At 47.9% G+C, this 22,459-nt stretch overlaps 1 protein-coding gene across 7 annotated transcripts in view; it reads right to left on the reverse strand.

Moving 5' to 3' along the window:
* Positions 1-6,598: 6,598 nt before the first annotated feature.
* The window catches only part of LOC139567505 (ubiquitin carboxyl-terminal hydrolase 34-like), a 67,228-nt gene continuing 51,367 nt past the window's right edge, over positions 6,599-22,459 (reverse strand). For all 7 annotated transcript variants that reach the window (XM_071388830.1, XM_071388828.1, XM_071388826.1 and 4 more), the window contains exons 64-78: positions 21,575-21,748; positions 21,049-21,222; positions 20,396-20,551; positions 19,882-20,039; positions 15,237-15,315; positions 14,516-14,642; positions 13,726-13,833; positions 13,469-13,573; positions 12,631-12,755; positions 11,880-12,003; positions 11,695-11,774; positions 11,268-11,408; positions 10,342-10,488; positions 9,899-10,055; positions 6,599-9,654 (exon numbers count right to left, since the gene is read on the reverse strand). In XM_071388830.1, coding sequence (XP_071244931.1) covers positions 8,873-9,654; positions 9,899-10,055; positions 10,342-10,488; positions 11,268-11,408; positions 11,695-11,774; positions 11,880-12,003; positions 12,631-12,755; positions 13,469-13,573; positions 13,726-13,833; positions 14,516-14,642; positions 15,237-15,315; positions 19,882-20,039; positions 20,396-20,551; positions 21,049-21,222; positions 21,575-21,748 — 2,637 coding nt within the window. In that variant the 3' untranslated portion in view covers positions 6,599-8,872. The remainder of the gene's footprint in view (positions 9,655-9,898; positions 10,056-10,341; positions 10,489-11,267; positions 11,409-11,694; positions 11,775-11,879; positions 12,004-12,630; positions 12,756-13,468; positions 13,574-13,725; positions 13,834-14,515; positions 14,643-15,236; positions 15,316-19,881; positions 20,040-20,395; positions 20,552-21,048; positions 21,223-21,574; positions 21,749-22,459) is intronic.

Raw genomic sequence — 22,459 nt, forward strand, 5'->3', positions numbered from 1 at the left:
ATTTACAAGAAGTCGAGGCAGTCTGTCCACAAACTGAAATGCTCGCCCGATGACCTGCTTGTCCTCTCCCTGCCTTAACATGAACGGTGAGCGCTCCACCGTTCTCTCTCTATTGGCCATCTTTAAACCCTGCACTTCTCTCCTCTTTGGCATTGGCACCTCCATTAAGGGCACTGGCTACTTGTTCACTAGGGTGAATATGAATGCTGCCCATCTGAAACTGCAGTAGAAAAGGGGAGGAGCCTGATATTGTGCTAGCTAGCTAACGTTATAACAATTACACAACATCTCATCACCAATAGTTCCCTAGTTACACAACAATATAGGAATACATTTATGAAATGTTAATTCGTTTTTACTCATTTTAAAATTTCAAAACATTTATACATTGGAGCGCTCATGCATATTGCCGCATTCACGTGCTAGTTGGAACTAGGAAACTTGCTAACTGGTTGTAGTTTACCGGGCATATACAGTACCAGTCAAAAGTTGACACCTACTCATTCAAGGGTTTTTCTTTATTTTGACTATTTTCTACATAGTAGAATAATAGTGAAGACATCAAAACTATGAAATAACACATGGAATCATGTTGTAATTAAAAAAATCTAAATCAATTTGATATTGTCACGTATACTCCCTTTCCGGTGCTTGAGGTCGTCAGGCTACTCATTATTAGGCACACCTGTCACTATCGTTACGGGCGTCAGCGCCTCACTCACCTGGACTCAATCGCCTGCTTACTTTCCCTATATATGTCACGCCCTTTGGTTTTTTCCCTAGGCGTTATTGACTCTGTTCCTGTGTCCCATGTCTGTACTCTACTCATGTTTCTTGTTTTGTTCTATGTTAATTTATTTATTAAATGCCCTCCCTGTACTTGCTTCCCGACTCCCAGTGTATACTTTACATATCTTTTTGGTTCCTCAAAGTAGCCACCCTTTGCCTTGACAGCTTTGCACACTCTTGGCATTCTCTCAACCAGCTTCACCTGGAATGCTTTTCCAACAGTCTTGAAGGAGTACCCACATATGCTGAGCACTTGTTGACTGCTTTTCCTTCACTCTGTGGTCCCACTCATCCCAAACCATCTCAATTGGTTTGAGGTCGGGTGATTGTGGAGGCCAGGTCATCTGATGCAACACTTCATCACTCTCCCTCTTGATCAAATAGCCCTTACACAGCCTGGAGGTGTGTTGGGTCATTGTCCTGTTGAAAAACAAATGATAGTCCCACTAAACGCAAACCAGATGGGATGGCGTATCGCTGCAGAATGCTGTGGTAGCCATGCTGGTTAAGTGCGCCTTGAATTCTAAACATATCACAGACACTGTCAGCAGGAAAGCACCATCACACCTCCTCCTCCATGCTCCACGGTGGGAACCACACATGCGGAGATCATCCGTTCACCTACTCTGCGTCTCACAAAGACACAGCGGTTGGAACCAAAAATCTCAAATTTGGACTCATCAGATCAACTGGACAGATTTCCACCGGTCTAATGTCCATTGCTCATGTTTCTTGGCCTTTAGTAGTGGTTTCTTTGAAGCAATTTGACCATGAAGGCCTGAGTCACGCAGTCTCCTCTGAACAGCTGATGTTGAGATGTGTCTGTTACTTGAACTCTGTGAAGCATTTATTTGGGCTGCAATTTCTGAGTCTGGTAACTCTAATGAACTTATCCTCTGCAGCGGAGGTAACTCTGGGTCTCCCTTTCCTATGGCGGTCCTCATGAGAGCCAGTTTCATCATAGCATTTGATGGTTTTTGAGACTGCACTTGAACTTAACATTTTTGACATTTTCCGGATTGACTGACCTTCATGTCTTAAAGTAATGATGGACTGTCGTTTCTCTATTCTTATTTGAGCTGTTCTTGCCATAATATGGACTTGGTCTTTTACCAAATAGGGCTATCTTCTGTATACCACCCCTACCTTGTCACAACACAACCGATTGGCTCAAATGCATTAAGGAAAGAAATTCCACAAGTTAACAAGGCACACCTGTTAATTGAAACGCATTCCAGGTGGCTACGTCATGAAGCTGGTTGAGAGAATGCCAACTGTGCAAAGTTGTCATCAAGGCAAAGGGTGGCTACTTTGAAGAATCTCAAATATAAAATATATTTTGATTTGTTTAACACTTTTTTGGTTACTACATGATTCCATGTGTTATTTCATAGTTTTGATGTCTTCACTATCATTCTACAATGTAGAAAATAGTCAAAATAAAGAAAAACCCTTGAATGAGGTGTGTCCAAACTTTTGATTGGTACTGTAGTTATCCAGGTCTCAACTTTGTTAAAAATCAGAATCCTCCTGAAGTGCAATTTCAACCGTCGCAAACTGAAGATGTACCATCCCAAAATAAAATACCTTGTTAATTTTTATGTTTTGATATGCCAACAAGAGCAGTGGTGTAAAGTACTTAAGTATTTTTTATTTGTCATTTAAAAAATTCTGTACTTTCCTATTTATATTTTGAACAACTTTAACTTCACTACATTCATAAAGAAAATAACGTACTTTTTACTCCATACATTTTCCATGACACCCAAAATAACTAGTTACATTTTTAATGCTTAGCAGGACAGGAAAATGGTCCAATTCATACACTTAAAGAGAACATCCCTTGTCATCCCTACTGCCTCTGATCTGGCAGTCTCACTAAACACAAATACTTAATTTGTAAATTATGTCTGAGTGTTGGATTGTGCCTGCCCCTGGCTTTCCATAAATAAGAAAACAATTGTGCCTTCTCATTTGCTTAATATAACAAATGTGAAATGATTTATACTTTTACATTTGATACTTAAGTATGTTTTAGCAATTCAATTTACTTTTGATACTTAATTATATGGTAAAACAAATACTTTTATTCAAGTAGTATTTTACTGGGTGACTTTCACTTAAGTCATTTTCTAATAAGGTGCAGTTGAAGTCGGAAGTTTACATACACCTTAGCCAAATACATTTAAACTCAGTTTCACAATTCCTGACATTTAAACCTAGTAAAAATTACCTGTTTTAGGTCAGTTAGGATCACCACTTTATTTTAAGAATCTGAAAAGTCAGAATAATAGTAGAGAGAATTCTTTATTTCAGCTTTTATTTCTTTCCTCACATTCCCAGCGGGTCAGAAGTTTATGTAAAAGTTTAACTTTAGTCCGTCCCCTCGCCCCGACCCGGGCGCGAACCAGGGACCCTCTGCACACATCAACAACAGTCACCCACGAAGCATCGTTACCCATCGCTCCACAACAGCCGCGGCCCTTGCAGAGCAAGGGCAACCACTACTTCAAGGTCTCAGAGCAAGTGACGTCACCGATTGAAAGGCTATTAGCGCGCACCACCGCTAACTAGCTAGCCATTTCACATCGGTTACATATACATACACTCAATTAGTATTTGGTAGCATTGACTTTAAATTGTTTAACTTGGGTCAAACATTCCGGGTAGCCTTCCACAAGCTTCCCACAATAAGTTGGGTGAATTTTGGCCCATTCCTCCTGACAGAGCTGGTGTAACTGAGTCAGGTTTGTAGGCCTCCTTGCTCACACACACTTTAAGTTCTGCCCACACATGTTCTATAGGATTGAGGTCAGGGCTTTGTGATGGTCACTCCAATACCTTGACTTTGTTGTCCTTAAGCCATTTTGCCAAAACTTTGGAAGTATGCTTGGGGTCATTGTCCATTTGGAAGACCCATTTGTGACCAAGCTTTAACTTCCTTACTGATGTCTTGAGATGTTGCTTCAACATATCCACATATTTTTCCTGCCTCATGATGCCACCTATTTTGTGAAGTGCACCAGTCCCTCCGGCAGCAAAGCACCCCCACAACATGATGCTGCCACCCCCGTGATTCACGGTTGGGATGGTGTTCTTCGGCTTGCAAGCCTCCCCCTTTTTTCTCCAAACATAACGATGGCCATTATATGGCCTAACAGTTCTATTTTTGTTTCGTCAGACCAGAGGACATTTCTCCAAAAAGTACAATCTTTGTCTTCATGTGCAGTTGCAAACCGTAGTCTGACTTTTTTATGGCGGTTTTGGAGCAGTGGCTTCTTCCTTGCTGAGCGGCCTTTCAGGTTGTGTCAATATAGGACTCGTATTACTGTGGATATAGATACTTCTGCACCTGTGTCCTCAAGCATATTCACAAGGTCCTTTGCTGTTGTTCTGGAATTTATTTTCACTTTTCGCACCAAAGTACATTCATCTCTAGGAGACAGAATGCATCTCCTTCCTGAGCGGTATGATGGCTGCATGGTCCCATGGCATTTATACTTGCGTACTATTGTTTGTATAGATGCACATGGTACCTTCAGGTATTTGGAAATTGCTCCCAAAGATCAACCAGACCTGTGGAGGTCTAGAATTCTTTTTTCTGAGGTCTTGGTTGATTTCTTTTGATTTTCCCATGATGTCAAGCAAAGAGGCACTGAGTTTGAAGGTAGGCCTTGAAATGCATCCACAGGTACACCTTCAATTGACTCAAATGATGTCAATTAGCCTATCAGCAGCTTCTAAAGCCATGACATTTTCTGGAATTTTTCAAAGCCGTTTAAAGGCACAGTCAACTTAGTGCATGTAAACTTCTGACCCACTGGAATTGTGATACAGTGAATTATAAGTGAAATAATCTGTCTGTAAACAATTGTTGGAAAAATTACTTGTGTCATGCACAAAGTGGATGTCCTAACCGACTTGCCAAAACTTAATTTGTTAACAAGAAATTTGTGGACTGGTTAAAAAACGAGTTTTAATGACTCCAACCTAAGTGTATCTAAACTTCCGACTTCAAATGTACAGACTTGGAATCATTGGCCACTTTAATAATGGAACACTAGTCACCATGTTTAAATAATGCCTACAGTATATGTAACGGATGTGAAATGGCTAGCTAGTTAGCGGGTACGCGCTAGTAGCGTTTCAATCAGTTACGTCACTTGCTCTGAAACCTAGATGTAGTGTTGCCCCTTGCTCTGCAAGAGCCGTGGCTTTTGTGGAGCGATGGGTAACGATGCTTCGTGGGCGACCGTTGTTGATGTGTGCAGAAGGTCCCTGGTTCGCGCCCGGGTCGGGGCGAGGGGACGGTTTAAAGTTATACTGTTACATTGATGCTGTTGACCCGGATCACTGGTTGCTGCGGAAAAGGAGGAGGTTGAAAGGGGGGGGTGAGTGTAACGGATGTGAAATGGCTAGCTAGTTAGCGGGTACGCGCTAGTAGCGTTTCAATCAGTTACGTCACTTGCTCTGAAACCTAGATGTAGTGTTGCCCCTTGCTCTGCAAGGGCCGCGGCTTTTGTGGAGCGATGGGTAACGACGCTTCGTGGGTGTCAGTTGTTGATGTGTGCAGAGGGTCCCTGGTTCGCGCCCGTGTCGGGGCGAGGGGACGCCGTAAAGTTATACTGTTACATATATACTGTATTCTATTCTACTGTGTTTTAGTCAATGCCACTCCAACATTGTGAATTGTTAAGATACTACTGTTAGAGCTTGGAACACAAGCATTTCGCTACACCCGCAATAACAATGCTAAATATGTGTACGTGACCAATAATATTGATTTGTGTGCCTTTCCAAATCATGCATTTACCCCAGGTGGACCAATCAAGTTGTAGAAACATCAAGGATGATCAATGGAAACAGGACACACCCGAGCTCAATTTCGAGTCTCATAGCAAAGGGTCTGAATACTTGAAAATAATGTTTATTATTTTTTTTATTGTCCCCCGCCCCAAAACAAATGTGTTTTGTCATTATCTGTATTGTGTGTAGAATGAAGAGGATTTAAAACATGTATTTAATCAATTTTAGAATAAGGTTGTAACGGCCTCCTGAGTGGCGCAGCGGTCTAAGAGCGGTTTGGCGGGGAGGGAATTTTACTTGGCTCATCGCGCTCTAGCGATTCCTTGGAGGACCGGGCGCATGCAAGCTGTACTCGGTCGTCAGTTGAACGGTGTTTCCTCCAACATATTGGTGCGGCTGGCTTCCGGGTTAAGCGAGCGGGTGTTAAGAAGCGCTGCTTGGCGGGTCATGTTTTGGAGGACGCATGACTCCATCTTCGCCGAGCCCGTTGGGGAGTGCAGCGATCAGACAAGATCGAAATTGGGGAGAGAAAAAATAAAAATTACAAAAAATCTATTAAAAATGCCGAATGCACTGTATGCCTGGACGCATTGAAGCGGTCGTGGTGGATGTATATAGTTAGCCAACATCTCAAAGTACAGCCTCGGTGATTTGTCCACACTGACGCTGAAATGGAGGCGTCAGAAAATATAGACAAACTTTTAATTACATAAATAGGCTTAAAGGCAGTCATGTTTGACAAATATAATGTAAGATAATTAACTGTTGACATACTCAAGGCACGGTTCGTTCAGAACAAAATGGTCACAAGAGCTGCGAGACAGGCCAGTGCCTGATGCGCACCACAACATCAACCACAACCACCGTGAAATCTGAACGGAGGCAATCAGCATTTTAAAACAATTTAACCATAAACGTAATTGTTTAAAACCTGGAGGTTGTATGTCATTTTGAGGTCTTACCTTGTTCCAAAGTAGCCTAGCAAAAAAATCAGACCATAAAATATTGAGGGAATGATTTTATAAACAGATCCTTATGCCACGGAAACCAGCATTTCTAGCATGTTCTATTGGGATTCTATCAACTTTAATTCATAGTCCAGCAGCCCAAGACAATCCTAGTCATATTAGCAACCCATGCTAGCTGTTGCATCTTTAGATCTCCCCTCTTTCTAAATGCTCATCTCGGTCACATAAAACCACTGACATACGGTGCGCTTTTTAGAACGGCTCCCGCCAATTGCATTTTGGAACATTTGAGTGTAGCCTATATTGCATTGTGCGCATTTCTACGCTTACAATGGGCCGGCGCCCCTTGGACCGGGCGCAGCCAAAAGCATATTTGGCAGTGGGGAGATACGATCATAAAACGAGGAACTGATTCTGTGGTGCAAAGCAAGAAAGCATGTAGCTGCTTGGCGCTTTACAGTAGGAAATCAAACTAAACATGGCATATTATTGGGGGGTTCAAATTGACCCGTTGCGCCGCAAGTTACACACCTGCCCGAAGGGTCCCTGTGTAAACTGGTCTTCAGTACCCTGTAACAAATCAACACAAATTTAACAGAGGATGGTTATGATTTAAAAAAACATCACACACACACAGGTCTCTCAAGACCAGGATTGGGAAACGTAAAGTAACCACATGTCATCTCCTCAAGGACAGTTTCAAGACTGTATCCGTTTCAAAACACTGATCTAGCATTGGGGTGTGCAGGACTTACACCATCACAACATAGGACTTACACCATCACAACATACGACCCAGTCAGACAGATTGTTAAGGTGTTAAGTAAAACCAGACGGAGTAAAAAAAACAAGAGCAGAGCTAATAATAGCGGCCATTTTGTGTCGCAGTTTCCCCAAATACCTCTCTCAAAACTGCTGCAGTCTAAGGACCAGGTTTCTCTTGAAAACATACTCCATCTAAATGGGATACATTTGATTTGATAAAGACAAGGTTCAATTAAAATGATTGTGGTTCTTCAGCAGTGTAACGCATAGCGGAATATGTCTGGAAACATTCTAGTAAACCTTACAACCACGGTGAAGGCTTGGGGAGGCAGGTAGCCTAGTGGTTAGAGCGTTGGGCCAGTAACTGAAAGGTTACTAGATCGAATCACCAAGCTGACGAGGTAAATATCTGCCGTTCTTCCCCTGAACAAGGCAGTTAACCCACTGTTCCTATGCCGTCATTGTAAATAAGAATGTTCTTAACTGACTTGCCTAATTAAATAAAGGTTAAAGAAAAAAACATTTTTTTTTTTAAATTAAAAGGATGTATGGGGGATCCTTAAAACAATAAGTCAATCACATTGCTAAATCAATCTGATTTACTCCAGGATGTTTGAGGATGCTATAGAAAAACGTATCATAGCTCATTGTAGTTTTCAGTTCATAATTATTCATATTACAATTTATTCTATATTGAAAGAAAAAAATGAATAAATCCAGAAGCTAAAAGGACAATATGGAATGTATTTTCAGTAAATAAAATAAAGCTCCAACTGTCACACCAAGTCTGCTTTATTTCACCCACAGATATCGTGTCAAATAAAGCACCATTATATATATATATAAAGTTTTATATATATATATATATATATATATCGTTTTCATATACACCGCCAGGCAACAACTAGAGAAGATTCTTTACAGAATCAAGTTTCTTGTGGTTCTTTTTTAATGTACAGGTAAACTTAGTTTGGATATTAACCACAGAAAAAAGCAAGGCAACTTTTGCCTCTTTCATAAAGTACAAAACTGGCACAGAGGACACCATTTTATACAGAGTAAAAATGCAATAAAATTAAATTGCATACAGAAGAGACTAAAATTTCTGTAAACCTTTCCCCGTTACAGCAACCTCAAACAAATAAATCACTTCAAAAAGAACTCTGAAATCAGTTTAAAAAAAACGTTCTTTTTGCCCTTAGAAAAAATGTGCTATAGTTTTTTTTATAACTTGATCTTTTCGTCCAATGGATCGGCGGCTGAGCATGTTTATAGTCATTTGGGAGCATGCCGTCTAGCGCCATCTGTCATTGAAGCCGGAGAGGAGAGATCACGTGACATACCAGAGCACAAGAGCCAATCGATAGAAGAACATCAGCAGAGGCCAACGCAACACACACAGAAAAGGGAAACGACAAACAAAAGGATGAAAACAGAGAAAGAAAAGTGTTAAACGAAAGAGCATAATTCATTTAGAGAAAAGAAATAACAGACAAAAAAAGATATTAAAAGGGCTCATGGTGCTGACAGCAATAATGGTGATGTCACGAGGAGGCGGAGCAGGGCCCTTTCCCAGATAGTTTTGTAACCACGGCGATAGTGGCCTCCACTGTCCTGTAGAGCATTTCCAGCGTGTCCGGAGGCGGGGCCGAGTTTGTCAGAGCCTGCGAGGTGGCGTGGCTACTGCACCCTGGGACCTCTGGCCCCTCTCCTGCTAGCCCCAGGGCAGATGGGAAGGCCAGGTCCTCCGAGGCCAGGGCGGCCGAGCCTCCGCAAGTCTTAGAGCCCGTCTCCCTCTCCTCCTTTGTCTCATCCATTGCCGCCGTTGCTTCCCTCCTCTCTTCCTCCTCCGCTCCTGCCATGGCTGCCTGCTGAGTCTGAGACGACTGCGGCTCCTCCCCTCCCTGTCCGCTGCCGCCGTACGACAACTCTCCCGTCTCCGGGAGGGAGGAAGAGGATGATGATGAGGACGACGAGGAAGAGGAAGCCTCCATCTTCTCCTCCTTGGGGGAGGCGTCCCCTGGGGGTTGGCTGCAACTGGTGGCAGCGGTAGGATCCGGTGAGGGCGGGTCGTGCTCGGTTCCCGGGTCGATGAGGGATGAGGAGTCCCTCGTCTCTGTGTCCGAGGTGCTGGTGGGAGTCAGTGCCTCCTGGTGCTCCGGCTTCAGCTCGACACATGGGGGGAGGGAGGAGGAGGTGGAGGCGGCGCAGGTGGGTCCGGAAACAGTCACACCCCCGGTGCTGGTGCCGGCGCTGGTGCCCTCCCCAGGGCCGTCGTCGCTACTCATCCGCCGGCGCTTCACTGGGGTGGCGCCCTCTTCCTCCGCTGAGAGAGAAGAAACTCCGGTGATTAACCTTCACATCTGTGTACAGGTACTACCATCATTAGCATTTTCAACTTCAATTCAACATTTCCCAACGAGTTTAAATGATACAGAGTCCAACCCTGTTATCTGCTTACACTATTATGTGACAATAGGCTGAAAGGGACACCACACTTGACTACCATCAAAGCGTTTAAATGTTTCATGTTTGTGACAATATACTGTATGCATGAGTGTGTGTCGTACCTTTGGCCTTGCGGTCCTTGGCCTCCTGTTCGAGCGCGCTGCGTTGCTGCACACAGGCGCTACACTTGGACAGCAACTCCTGCAGGGCCGGACCCAGAGCTGGGTCCATCGCCTGGGGGGTGTGTATGGACAACATCAACGCCAACGCTCGCAGGTCCTGAAGAGAGGGAGGGAGAGGGACAAAAGAACAGTGATTATTTAGTAGAGAATAGCATTTGAACAGGGAATGACAATCTAGTAAAGGATGACCATGGAATTAACGATTACAGCATGAATAAGGCCTGAATAGTGCATTAACAGAAAGTGAATAAGACGTAAATAGTGCATTAACAGAAAGTGAATAAGACATAAATAGTGCATTATCAGAATGTGAATAAGGCACGAATAGTGTATGATCAGAATGTGAATAATGCACGAACAGTGCATGAATAAGGGGTACTGACAGCGTTGAGGAGGCCGCTGGTCTTGCTCAGCTCCAGGCGGTGCGAGGCCAGCTCAGGCTGTAGGCTGTGGTACTCGTTCAGCAGGTTGGTCACCAGCAGACTGATCAGGTTGGCGCAGCTGGGGCCTGACAGCACCTGGCTCTGGACCTGAGAGATGACACACACACACACACACACACTTACGGGCATGCACTCGCAAGGCACATCAACTTGGTATTTAAAGTAGCAAGGGGTTAGCCTGAGTCCTGTGGAAGTGAATGGATACAGGCTGGTAAAAACAGGAAACTAAAGCAAGGCCATAAGTGCATAGAATAGCTGGACACACCGAGGTCAGAGGGACTTACAAAAGAGGGGGCCAGCCAAATGACCAACAGATGAACTATAGGCATAATACATATTTATATTAGGACACTGAGAAGGTCCTGGCACCATTGTAATCTAATCAAGAGCGGATACTGGCGTTATTGGGCACGAACAAGCAGGAAGCCTGAAAATGAAAGACAATGGTAACATATGACGTATGAGAAGTAACTTAATGTGCGTATGTAATGGACTGATATACTGTATGTGTATAAAAACAGAGCCAGGGCTTAGGAAAGGTGGTCTTTCCGCAGACTGACACGGCTTGTGATACATTGTATTAAAAGTCTATTTGAATTTACAAGTTCTTGTAAGTGTTATGTTTTGAACCGATTATCCACGACAGTCCCAGATCAGATTATGCAGTCTTGCCACCATCATTGGGGTCATTTGAAGTTGACAAGATGGCAAAACAGATCTGGGACTCAGGCTACGCATGAAACCTTGGTAAAGGGTGCACTTCATCATTGGATGCATAAATGAAATGACAGGCTATAAAACGGGCTAAAGCAGAGGCTGTCAGCGTTGAAATAAACGGAGGGTAGCGATGGCTCCAAGATGGCTACCTTGTGCAGGAAGCAGGTGAGGAAGGAGTAGGCCATGTTGTTGTTGAGGAAGGTCCTCTCATCCATTAGGATGCACTTGATGTACTCGCCGAACGCCGGGTCCTCGCACAGAAGCTTCACACACGTCTTAGCCAGGGCTGACTACAGAACAGCATAGGAGAGGTCAGTGACAATGTACAATTAGTGTGTTTGTAGATTTTGATGCGTGTTAAGTGTGTTTGTAGATTTTGATGCGTGTTAAGTGTGTTTGTAGATTAAGATGTGTGTTAAGTGTGTTTGTAGATTGATGCGTGTTAAGTGTGTCAGTAGATTTTGATGTGTGTTAAGTGTGTTTGCAAGTGAGAGAAATAGTGTGAGTGACTGTATTTGAGTGAGTGCTTGTGTTAAAGTGTGTGCGCGCGCGTATGTGTAAGTGTCTGTTATTTACCTGAGACTGGCAAAGCTCCGTCCACAGCTTGGGGAAGAGGGCCAAGTGCAGAGGCAAGCCCTCATACGCTATCAGGACACCTGGAGTCAGAGAGATATGGTCATATTGATACACAACCATACACCCTCTTAGGTCATTAGATATAGAAACATTAGAAATGCATCCACACACAAACCCCCACTTACTCAGTTTGACAAGGGTCTCCGTGAACTTCTCGCAGTTGATGGCGACTCGACACAGCAGGTGGATGAACTGGTGGTAGGACAGAAAATAGTCTTGGAGCATCCGGTCATACACCTCATCTTTACCCTGAGAGAGAGAAGAGAGAGAGAGGAGAGAGGAGAGAGAGGAGAGAGGAGAGAGGAGAGAGGAGAGAGAGAGAGAGGAGAGAGAGAGAGAGAGAGAGAGAGAGAGAGAGAGAGAGAGAGAGAGAAAGAGGAGAGAAAGAGGAGAGAGAGAGAAGAGAGAGAGAGGAGAGAGAGAGAAGAGAGGAGAGAGGAGAGAGAGAGAGGAGAGAGAGAGAGAGAGGAGAGAGAGATGGAAGTTGATGATCCTTCTCAACGACAGCAAGAAGACCACACCAGCGCAAACATACACACGGAATGAACAGACCTTGAACTGCGAAGAAACACGTATACATAAACCACTTCATTTCCCCCAGAGGAAACTTCAGTTGTGGCACTATCGGGCACCGTTTCCACTTACCCAACCATTCATTTAACCAGGTAGGACCGATTTCACTTAAGACAAGACACCAGGTAAGCTATAGAGAACAATCTACCCAGAAACAAAGATCCTCTTCGGCATTAAGACCACTGGTCTGTCAACTACCATCAATACTTAAGATGAGCTTCGTGCCAAAGACGGTCTTCATGTTAAGAAACTGACGAACCGGCCAAGAGACACAAAGCAGTGGTACTATTCAGAGAGACACACCTTGCTGGTCTCCACCATGGAAGGCAGGAGGCACATGTTGAGTTCAGGTCTGGGAGGCCGGATGTTGTTCTTGCCTCCCATCAGCTTGATGTTCTCTCTGCAGGGCAGGTAAGGCCCAAAGGACACTGCACAAAGAGACAGTCACATTCAGACGAATCACAGAGGGACAAATCCTACCTGGTCTTTACGCAAATCTACAGCAACATTTACGTCAACGGGAGATTTGGACAACAAAAAAAAGAAGGCATGTTTATTTTCTTTCTCGATATCTGTAGGACATTTGAGAGACTGCCTCGGGCACGGAGAGGCCAGAACAGTCAGACTCGCTGGTACTCTGGTTCTCCTAGTGCATGCCAGAGGTTACAGACAGAGCCAGGGTCCTTAGGATAGCATGCTGCTACATATAATATGTGAACTGTGTAGTATTATTAAATCATCATTATTATTTTCATGATTGCTTGTGTTGGTCCTCATGATCAAATCAAAGTTTATTTGTCACGTGCGCCGAATACAACAGGTGTAGACCTTACAGTGAAATGCTTACTTACAGGCTCTAACCAATAGTGCGAAAAAAAGGTGTGTGTGGGTAAGTAAAGAAATAAAACAGCAGTAAAAAGACATTTGAAAATAAGAGTAGCAAGGCTATATACAGACACCGGTTAGTCAGGCTGATTGAGGTAGTATGTACACGTTGGTATGGTTAAAGTGACTATGCATATATGGTGAACAGAGAGTAGTAGTAGCGTAAAAAGAGGATTAGCCAATGTGCGGGAGCACTGGTTGGTCGGCCCAATTGAGGTGCATAAGTTGTTAGTGTAGCAGTTGGAGGGGGACTCACTAGGGATGTTGCTGTGGTGGTAGGTGCAGTGGTTGTGCTGCAGGAAGGGCACCAGCGTGTGCAGGAAGTCATGGGGACTCAACAGGACCAGCTCCTTCAGAACATCTGGACGGGGGAACAGACATACACAGGAACTACTAGTGATATCACATCGAGCGATTGGAATTGTTCCAAAGGTCTATTGTATATACGCTGTGGAATAGTTTAGAGGGGAAATGTAGTCAAATATTATCCAAACGGTGTGTGTGTGTTCGTACCCAGGCAGGCGTTGCGGAGCTCCGGGGGGCTGTAGGAGTTGAGGAGGGTGAGCAGCTTGTGGGCAAAGTCGATCCTCTCCTGCCACTGGATAAGAGCCTGCTTCACGTCTACAGGAGAACAACAGAGGTTATACAGAGACTTTACATCAGGGTCCTTAAATAAAAGGCAAGTCATTGAGCTCTAGTTAACAAAAAGGCAAGGACACAGGGCTTATTCACAAGGGGGTGAATCCTAACGTTCACTTCAGTCAAATGTTCTCTAAGTCATTAGTCATGCATTGATGTCAATGGGAGACAGAACATTTGACTTGGAAATTAGGTTTTGCTACAAGGTAGGTGGTCAGTATAGAATAAATATCTTCAAAGTAATGACTCGGGACGTCGGTTGTGGCATGAAAGCTTATTTTTAGTAATAATACTTGTTCACATTTGACCACTTTAGATTCTACAAAACAATAAAAGAAAGTTCCTAGCAAAAGCCAGGATACTTGTCACATAACTGGCATGTTCTCTTTTTTTTTACTACTTCCTTTCGCAAGGCATTCTGGTACTTGCAGTCAATAGCGTAATCCAATACTAATTTATACAACAGAAACATATACATAGTTCTCTCAATCTCCATCACATGAATTCTAATACAATTTTACTCTTACATATGTAACTGAAAAATAAAAACAACTAAAATAAAATATCTTGAGATAGAGCACAATGAATGAACTGTAAACATGAACTCTGTAACCCATTAAAGTTACAACATCCAGAGAGGAGGGGGAGGGTAGCTTTCGCTGACCTTTGCGCTGCAGATATGGCCGCGTGGCCTTGAGTACCGACAGGAAGATGGACAGCAGCTCCACCAGGTCCCCCGTCACATGACACGCTGTGGCCTCATGGTACATCATGTGCAGGGTGTTGAACGACTGCAGGAAGTGGGGGGGGGGGGGAAGAGAGAGAGCGAGAGCGAGTGAGAGAGCGAGAGTGAGAGAGAGGGGCACGTCAAATGACAGGCAACGGTTTATGTTTGAAATTAAACCTACATTGACACTTAACTTTCCTACATTTTAGGATACAGTTCACAATGAAGAAACTATCACAAACTACTAACATCATTTGCAGGGTGTTGAATGACTGCAGGATGGAGAGAGAGGGAGGGAGGGGCATGTCAAGTGACAGGTCAGGATTTATGTAACAGCTGATGTCATGATGAACCTCTATGGACACCCTTTACTTTGAGAAACTTTAAAGAATATATATAAAATCTCTTATATTGGACATGAACTACATTAAACGCTCATATTATTTACATTTTGAACCCGTTAACACCAACCAAAACTTGATTTCCGCTAGCCGAGTGATGAACGAGACTTGGAAATGTGACGAGTCTACCCCCAACCCCACTTTCCTAAAACTCTAAATTATAATATACAAACCAGTGAAATGACGCAATGTATAAATGGTTCAATATTAGCCTAATGACCATAATTAGTAAATGTGTGCAGAATGTCTCGTCGTACCTCTGTCATGAGGATGAGTCCTCTGTTGAAGACCACCAGCAGTCGGTCCTCATCGTTCTCCAATAACACACGGAAGGCACTGGGAGGGAGGACACAAAACACCAGATACATTATATCATAGACATATACTGGAGTTCACATAGCTTTCATTTCAAATGAAAGGCAGCGCCCATATGATTCTCTAAAAATGCATCAGACATTTCCCTGGTTAAGTTGCTGTGTGTTCATATTTTAAAACTCTGCAGATGCTTTGTATCTGGGCCGTGTTCATTAGGGCATGCAATGGAAAATGTTTTAAAACGTTTTGCAACAAATGATTGTGTCCTATTGGACAATTCCAGGTAGTCCCCGTTTCATTCCTTTTTCTTCCATGTGGTGCCTTATGAACATGACCCTGGTGGCAAGTGTGAGTGAGCGCATTCCCCCTTTCGCTCCTCGTGTGTGCGTTTTCCTCTCTCTCTCTGTGTCTGCGCGCGAGATCTCCCCCCTCTCTCTCTGTCTGTGTGCGCGCGAGATCTCCCCCCTCTCTCTCTGTCTGTGTGCGCGCGAGATCTCCCCCCTCTCTCTCTGTCTGTGTGCGCGCAAGATCTCCCCCCCCTCTCTCTCTGTGCGCGCGAGATCTCCCCCCTCTCGCTCTGTCTGTGTGCGCGCGAGATCTCCCCCCTCTCTCTCTGTCTGTGTGCGCGCGAGATCTCCCCCCCTCTCTCTCTGTGTGTGCGCGCGAGATCTCCCCCCCCTCTATCTCTCTGTGTGTGCGCGCGAGATCTCCCCCCCCTCTCTCTGTGTGTGTGCGCGCGCGAGATCTCCCCCCCTATCTCTGTGCGCGCGCGAGATCTCCCCCCCCCCCTATCTCTGTGTGTGCGCGCGCGAGATCTCCCCCCTATCTCTGTGTGTGCGCACGCGCGCAACCCCCCCCCCCCCCCCCCCCCGTGTGTGCGCGCGCGAGATCTCCCCCTCTCTCTGCGCGCGCGAGATCTCCCCCCCTCTCTCTGCGCTCGCGAGATCTCCCCCCCTCTCTCTGCGCGCGCATGCGAGATCTCCCCCCTCTCTGCGCACGCATGCGAGATCTCCCCCCGCTCTGCGCGCGCGAGATCTCCCCCTCTCTCTGCGCTCGCGAGATCTCCCCCCCTCTCTGCGCGCGCATGCGAGATCTCCCCCCCTCTCTGCGCGCGCATGCGAGATCCCCCCCCCCCCCCTTTGCACGCGCATGCGAGATCCTCCCCACCCTCTGCGCGCGCGAGATCCCCCCGCCCTCTCTCTGCGCGCGCATGCGAGATCTCCCCCCTCTCTGCGCGCGCGCATGCGAGATCTCCCCCCGCCCTCTCTCTGCACGCGCGCACATGCGAGATCTCCCCCCGCCCTCTCTCTGCGCGCGCGCACATGCGAGATCTCCCCCCCGCCCTCTCTCTGCGCGCGCGCGCATGCGAGATCTCCCCCCCGCCCTCTCTCTGCGCGCGCGCATGCGAGATCTCCCCCCGCCCTCTCTCTGCGCGCGCGCGCGCGCATGCGAGATCTCCCCCCGCCCTCTCTCTGCGCGCGCGCGAGATCTCCCCCCGCCCTCTCTCTGCGCGCGCATGCGAGATCTCCCCCCGCCCTCTCTCTGCGCGCGCGCATGCGAGATCACCCCCCCCCTTTCTCTGCGCGCGCATGCGAGATCTCTCCCCCCCCTCTCTCTGCGCACGCGCGAGACCCCCCCCTCTCTGCGCGCGCATGCGAGATCTCCCCCCTCTCTGCGCGCGCATGCGAGATCTCCCCCCCTCTCTGCGCACGCATGCGAGATCTCCCCCCCTCTCTGCGCGCGCATGCGAGATCTCCCCCCCTCTCTGCGCGCGTGAGATCTCCCCCCCCCCCCTCTACGCGCGCGAGATCCCCCCTCTCTCTGTGTGTGTGTGTGTGCGCACGCGCAACCCACCCCCCCCCCCCCCCCCTGTGTGTGCGCGCGAGATCTCCCCCCCTCTGCACGCGCCAGATTCCCCCCCCTCTCTGTGTGCGCCCGCGAGATCTCTCTCTCTCTCTCTCTCTCTCTCTCTCTCTCTCGCGCGCGAGAGATCTCCTCTCTCTCTCTCTCTCTGCGCGCGAGATCTCCTCTCTCTCTCTCTCTGCGCGCGAGATCTCCTCTCTCTCTCTCTCTGCGCGCGAGATCTCCTCTCTGCGCGCGAGATCTCCTCTCTGCGCGCGAGATCTCCTCTCTGCGCGCGAGATCTCCTCTCTGCGCGCGAGATCTCCTCTCTGCGCGCGAGATCTCCTCTCTGCGCGCGAGATCTCCTCTCTGCGCGCGAGATCTCCTCTCTGCGCGCGAGATCTCCTCTCTGCGCGCGAGATCTCCTCTCTGCGCGCGAGATCTCCTCTCTGCGCGCGAGATCTCCTCTCTGCGCGCGAGATCTCCTCTCTCTCTGTCTGCGCGCGAGATCTCCTCTCTCTCTGTCTGCGCGCGAGATCTCCTCTCTCTCTGTCTGCGCGCGAGATCTCCTCTCTCTGTCTGCGCGCGAGATCTCCTCTCTCTGTCTGCGCGCGAGATCTCCTCTCTCTGTCTGCGCGCGAGATCTCCTCTCTCTCTGTCTGCGCGCGAGATCTCCTCTCTCTCTGTGTGCGCGAGATCTCCTCTCTGCGCGCGAGATCTCCTCTCTGCGCGCGAGATCTCCTCTCTGCGCGCGAGATCTCCTCTCTGCGCGCGAGATCTCCTCTCTGCGCGCGAGATCTCCTCTCTGCGCGCGAGATCTCCTCTCTGCGCGCGAGATCTCCTCTCTGCGCGCGAGATCTCCTCTCTCTATCTGCGCGCGAGATCTCCTCTCTCTATCTGCGCGCGAGATCTCCTCTCTCTATCTGCGCGCGAGATCTCCTCTCTCTGTCTGCGCGCGAGATCTCCTCTCTCTCTGTCTGCGCGCGAGATCTCCTCTCTCTCTGTCTGCGCGCGAGATCTCCTCTCTCTCTGTCTGCGCGCGAGATCTCCTCTCTCTGTCTGCGCGCGAGATCTCCTCTCTCTGTCTGCGCGCGAGATCTCCTCTCTCTGTCTGCGCGCGAGATCTCCTCTCTCTCTGTCTGCGCGCGAGATCTCCTCTCTCTGTGTGCGCGAGATCTCCTCTCTGTGCGCGCGAGATCTCCTCTCTGCGCGCGAGATCTCCTCTCTGCGCGCGAGATCTCCTCTCTGCGCGCGAGATCTCCTCTCTGCGCGCGAGATCTCCTCTCTGCGCGCGAGATCTCCTCTCTGCGCGCGAGATCTCCTCTCTCTATCTGCGCGCGAGATCTCCTCTCTCTATCTGCGCGCGAGATCTCCTCTCTCTATCTGCGCGCGAGATCTCCTCTCTCTGTCTGCGCGCGAGATCTCCTCTCTCTCTGTCTGCGCGCGAGATCTCCTCTCTCTCTGTGTGCGCGAGATCTCCTCTCTGCGCGCGAGATCTCCTCTCTGCGCGCGAGATCTCCTCTCTGCGCGCGAGATCTCCTCTCTGCGCGCGAGATCTCCTCTCTGCGCGCGAGATCTCCTCTCTGCGCGCGAGATCTCCTCTCTGCGCGCGAGATCTCCTCTCTGCGCGCGAGATCTCCTCTCTCTATCTGCGCGCGAGATCTCCTCTCTCTATCTGCGCGCGAGATCTCCTCTATCTGCGCGCGAGATCTCCTCTCTATCTGCGCGCGAGATCTCTCTGTCTGCGCGCGAGATCTACTCTCTCTCTGTCTGCGCGCGAGATCTCCTCTCTCTGTCTGCGCGCGAGATCTCCTCTCTCTGTCTGCGCGCGAGATCTCCTCTCTCTGTCTGCGCGCGAGATCTCCTCTCTCTCTGTCTGCGCGCGAGATCTCCTCTCTCTCTGTCTGCGCGCGAGATCTCCTCTCTCTGTCTGCGCGCGAGATCTCCTCTCTCTCTGTCTGCGCGCGAGATCTCCTCTCTCTCTGTCTGCGCGCGAGATCTCCTCTCTCTGTCTGCGCGCGAGATCTCCTCTCTCTCTGTCTGCGCGCGAGATCTCCTCTCTCTCTGTCTGCGCGCGAGATCTCCTCTCTCTCTGTCTGCGCGCGAGATCTCCTCTCTCTCTGTCTGCGCGCGAGATCTCCTCTCTCTCTGTCTGCGCGCGAGATCTCCTCTCTCTCTGTCTGCGCGCGAGATCTCCTCTCTCTCTGTCTGCGCGCGAGATCTCCTCTCTCTCTGTCTGCGCGCGAGATCTCCTCTCTGTGCGCGAGATCTCCTCTCTGTGCGCGAGATCTCCTCTCTGTCTCTGCGCGCCAGATCTCCTCTCTCTGTCTGCGCGCGAGATCTCCTCTCTCTATCTGCGCGCGAGATCTCTCTATCTGCGCGCGAGATCTCCTCTCTCTCTGTCTGCGCGCGAGAACCCCTCTCTCTCTGTGTGCGCGCGAGATCCCCTCTCTCTCTGTGTGTGCGAGATCTCCTCTCTGTGTGTGCGAGATCTCCTCTCTGTGTGTCTCCTCTCTGTGTGTGCGAGATCTCCTCTCTGTGTGTGCGAGATCTCCTCTCTGTGTGTGCGAGATCTCCTCTCTGTGTGTGCGAGATCTCCTCTCTGTGTGTGCGAGATCTCCTCTCTGTGTGTGCGAGATCTCCTCTCTGTGTGTGCGAGATCTCCTCTCTGTGTGTGCGAGATCTCCTCTCTGTGTGTGCGAGATCTCCTCTCTGTGTGTGCGAGATCTCCTCTCTGTGTGTTACCTGATGAGTGTGGTCCAGCAGGAGCGGCCGTCCAGACAGCGGAGGTAGCAGCTGATGGTGGTCTTCTTAAACTGCTTGACGTCCTCCAGCTCCTCCTCCCTCATGTCCGACCGCTGGGCCACAAACAGCTGCATCAGGTTGAACAGCTCCTCCACCGCCTGCAGGGGGACAAACACACACCAGACAGTGGTCAGAGATTCAACAGAGACAAACGCAAATCAACCTCATACAGGAGTCAGAGAGCCCATCTAGAAACATCTCAGAGGCCTAGCCCCCACTATTAGCCATCTGATCTCTTCATGATGTGCCTAGGGGATGTTTCTGGACAGGGCACATGCCTGGGGGGGTCATAGACATAGGCAGTATAACAGAGGGGTAGATAGTCGCTTGAGGCAGTAAGAGAGAAAACAGATAGCCTGACAGTCACACGGATAGACAACACACACCAGCACCCAGTCAAATCAGGGAATCTTCCCATTATACACAAAGGGACAGAGTCAGTCAGACCACCCACCCCTGGGTACTGGCTGGCGTGCGGCGTCAGGTTCTTGAAGGCCCACTGGATGTTCTGGTGCGAGGCCAGCTGGCGGGTGAAGGCGGGCGACTGCTCGCAGCACATCCTCAGGATGCCGTAGTACGCCGGCAGCATGCCCCGGTTGAACAGCACCACCTGTTGGGAAAGCAGGCTTTCAGACTCGCCTCTAGCGACTGGCCCACCTTTCTTTGACTGTTGTGTTCCTGCTAGTAACATTTTTACATTTACAACTTGTTCCTGGGATAAACAGCGAAGATAAAGTTGTGTTTTAGAGACTGCCGCTCTACGCCAGTCGAAGGCGCTTCTTTGCACCGAAGGTTAAAACTACTGAACTGTTGGACGTAGGGGCAGGGAATTTGGTAAACATTAAGTTGGAATGGACAGTAGTCTGTGGCAGTAGCGTGGTAGCTGTTGTGGCAAACATGCACTACACAACTCATCACCTATTGGAGGTAGAATCATGCTTCAGATGGGTATCGCCTTTGCCCATTTTAGTGTCATGCTTCCCAACGGTTGACCAAGTGGTACTGTTTCTATTGCTAGGACCTCGTTGCCTCTGCTCACAGCTAGATTTATTATTATTTCTTTTTTAATAATTAGGGTATCTCTGCAGCTATATCTATTATTTCTACCTCCTGGTCGTCGTGGTCGGCCAGGATGTAGTTGAAGGCGATGTTCTTAGTGACCACGGGGTTCTGGACGACCAGCCGGACGTTCTCGGGACACTCCATACACACGTTGTGCCAGAAGGAGAGCAGGGCCTGCTTGTTGTGGTTAGTGGCGATGGCTGGTTCAGACAGCTTGGGCTGAGAGAGGGGGGGGTTAACATGGAGAAAGATCAGAGAAGTGTTCTTACTGCAGCTCACTTATTTCATTACCATCACTCGCGTTATTCTTCAGTAAGGTGTGTATAGGTGAACACACCACAGAGGAAGAGAAAAAGGAAGCACACAAATCTAAAAGTAGTTAATATGCTTCATTTTTTTATTTGAAGTGTACGCCTTGAGGTGTACTAAATACCTGTATTTATTCTAGTGTAGTGCAGTGAATGCACAAAACAGACTTCTAATGACTTCTATGAATAATATGCAAATATAATGCTAGTCTAATTTATCACACTCAACTCTTCCCAAAGCAAACAAAGCCCCCCCCTCTCACCTGGAAGAGGTTCCACAGGTCCATGAAGTAACCGGAGAACATGAGCTTCTCCGTCTTGGAGATGAGACAGTAGGTCATGAAGCTGAAGTACTGCACCAGCTTGGTGGTCCCATGCACCGCCGCGTCCACGTACAGCTTGGCCCGGCCCAGCAGGCCCAGAAGCAGGTTGTACACCTGGTACAGGAGCCAAGGGAAAGATTGGAGCTATTACTCTGTATTTTTCAACTTCCATACAAAATAAACATAACGGCTCCTATGAAACACAGACACTTCAATCTAAATCGTTGTACATGAACAATACAATTTCTTTAAAAGATACAGTAAGTCTCCTTTATGGGTTGTAAATTAAATCCACTAATCCCAGTATCAATAAAATATCAGTCCTTGAAGTCTTCGAAATAGAAGATATCATCCAAAGTCTGAGAAGGTGATCAGAAAATACCAGTAAATGGTTATTATTGCCGAGACCTGATTGGTCGAAACGTTGTCACTAATGATGGACACCGTTTGTGACCTGAGCCCATTTAAAATGGTATAATTAGCTCATTAGTGGTAGTAATCTTGTTATGGGTTAGATTGTTGGAGCTTGTGTGTTATTGTAGCGGCAAGGGGAAGTACAAAGTGTCGGTCTCAGGTCACTCTGTGAGTGCTGTATATTAACATTCTAAGGAAGTAGGAAAGAGAGCAACAGTCGGGTTGATGTTAAGCCAAGTTAGTTTCTGAGGTGGAACTCAACATCAATGTGAGGACAAGAGTTGAAGAGGGAGGAAACATCTGTGGGGGACCAGAGGGGCCCCAACGACACTAACTACAGCGCGCTCTCTCACACAAACACAAAAGGGTCTGGACACCAACAAAGAGGCACAGACCTAGTTTCCGCCCAGC

Source organism: Salvelinus alpinus, chromosome 2 (assembly GCF_045679555.1).
Source record: "Salvelinus alpinus chromosome 2, SLU_Salpinus.1, whole genome shotgun sequence".
NCBI lineage: Eukaryota > Metazoa > Chordata > Actinopteri > Salmoniformes > Salmonidae > Salvelinus > Salvelinus alpinus.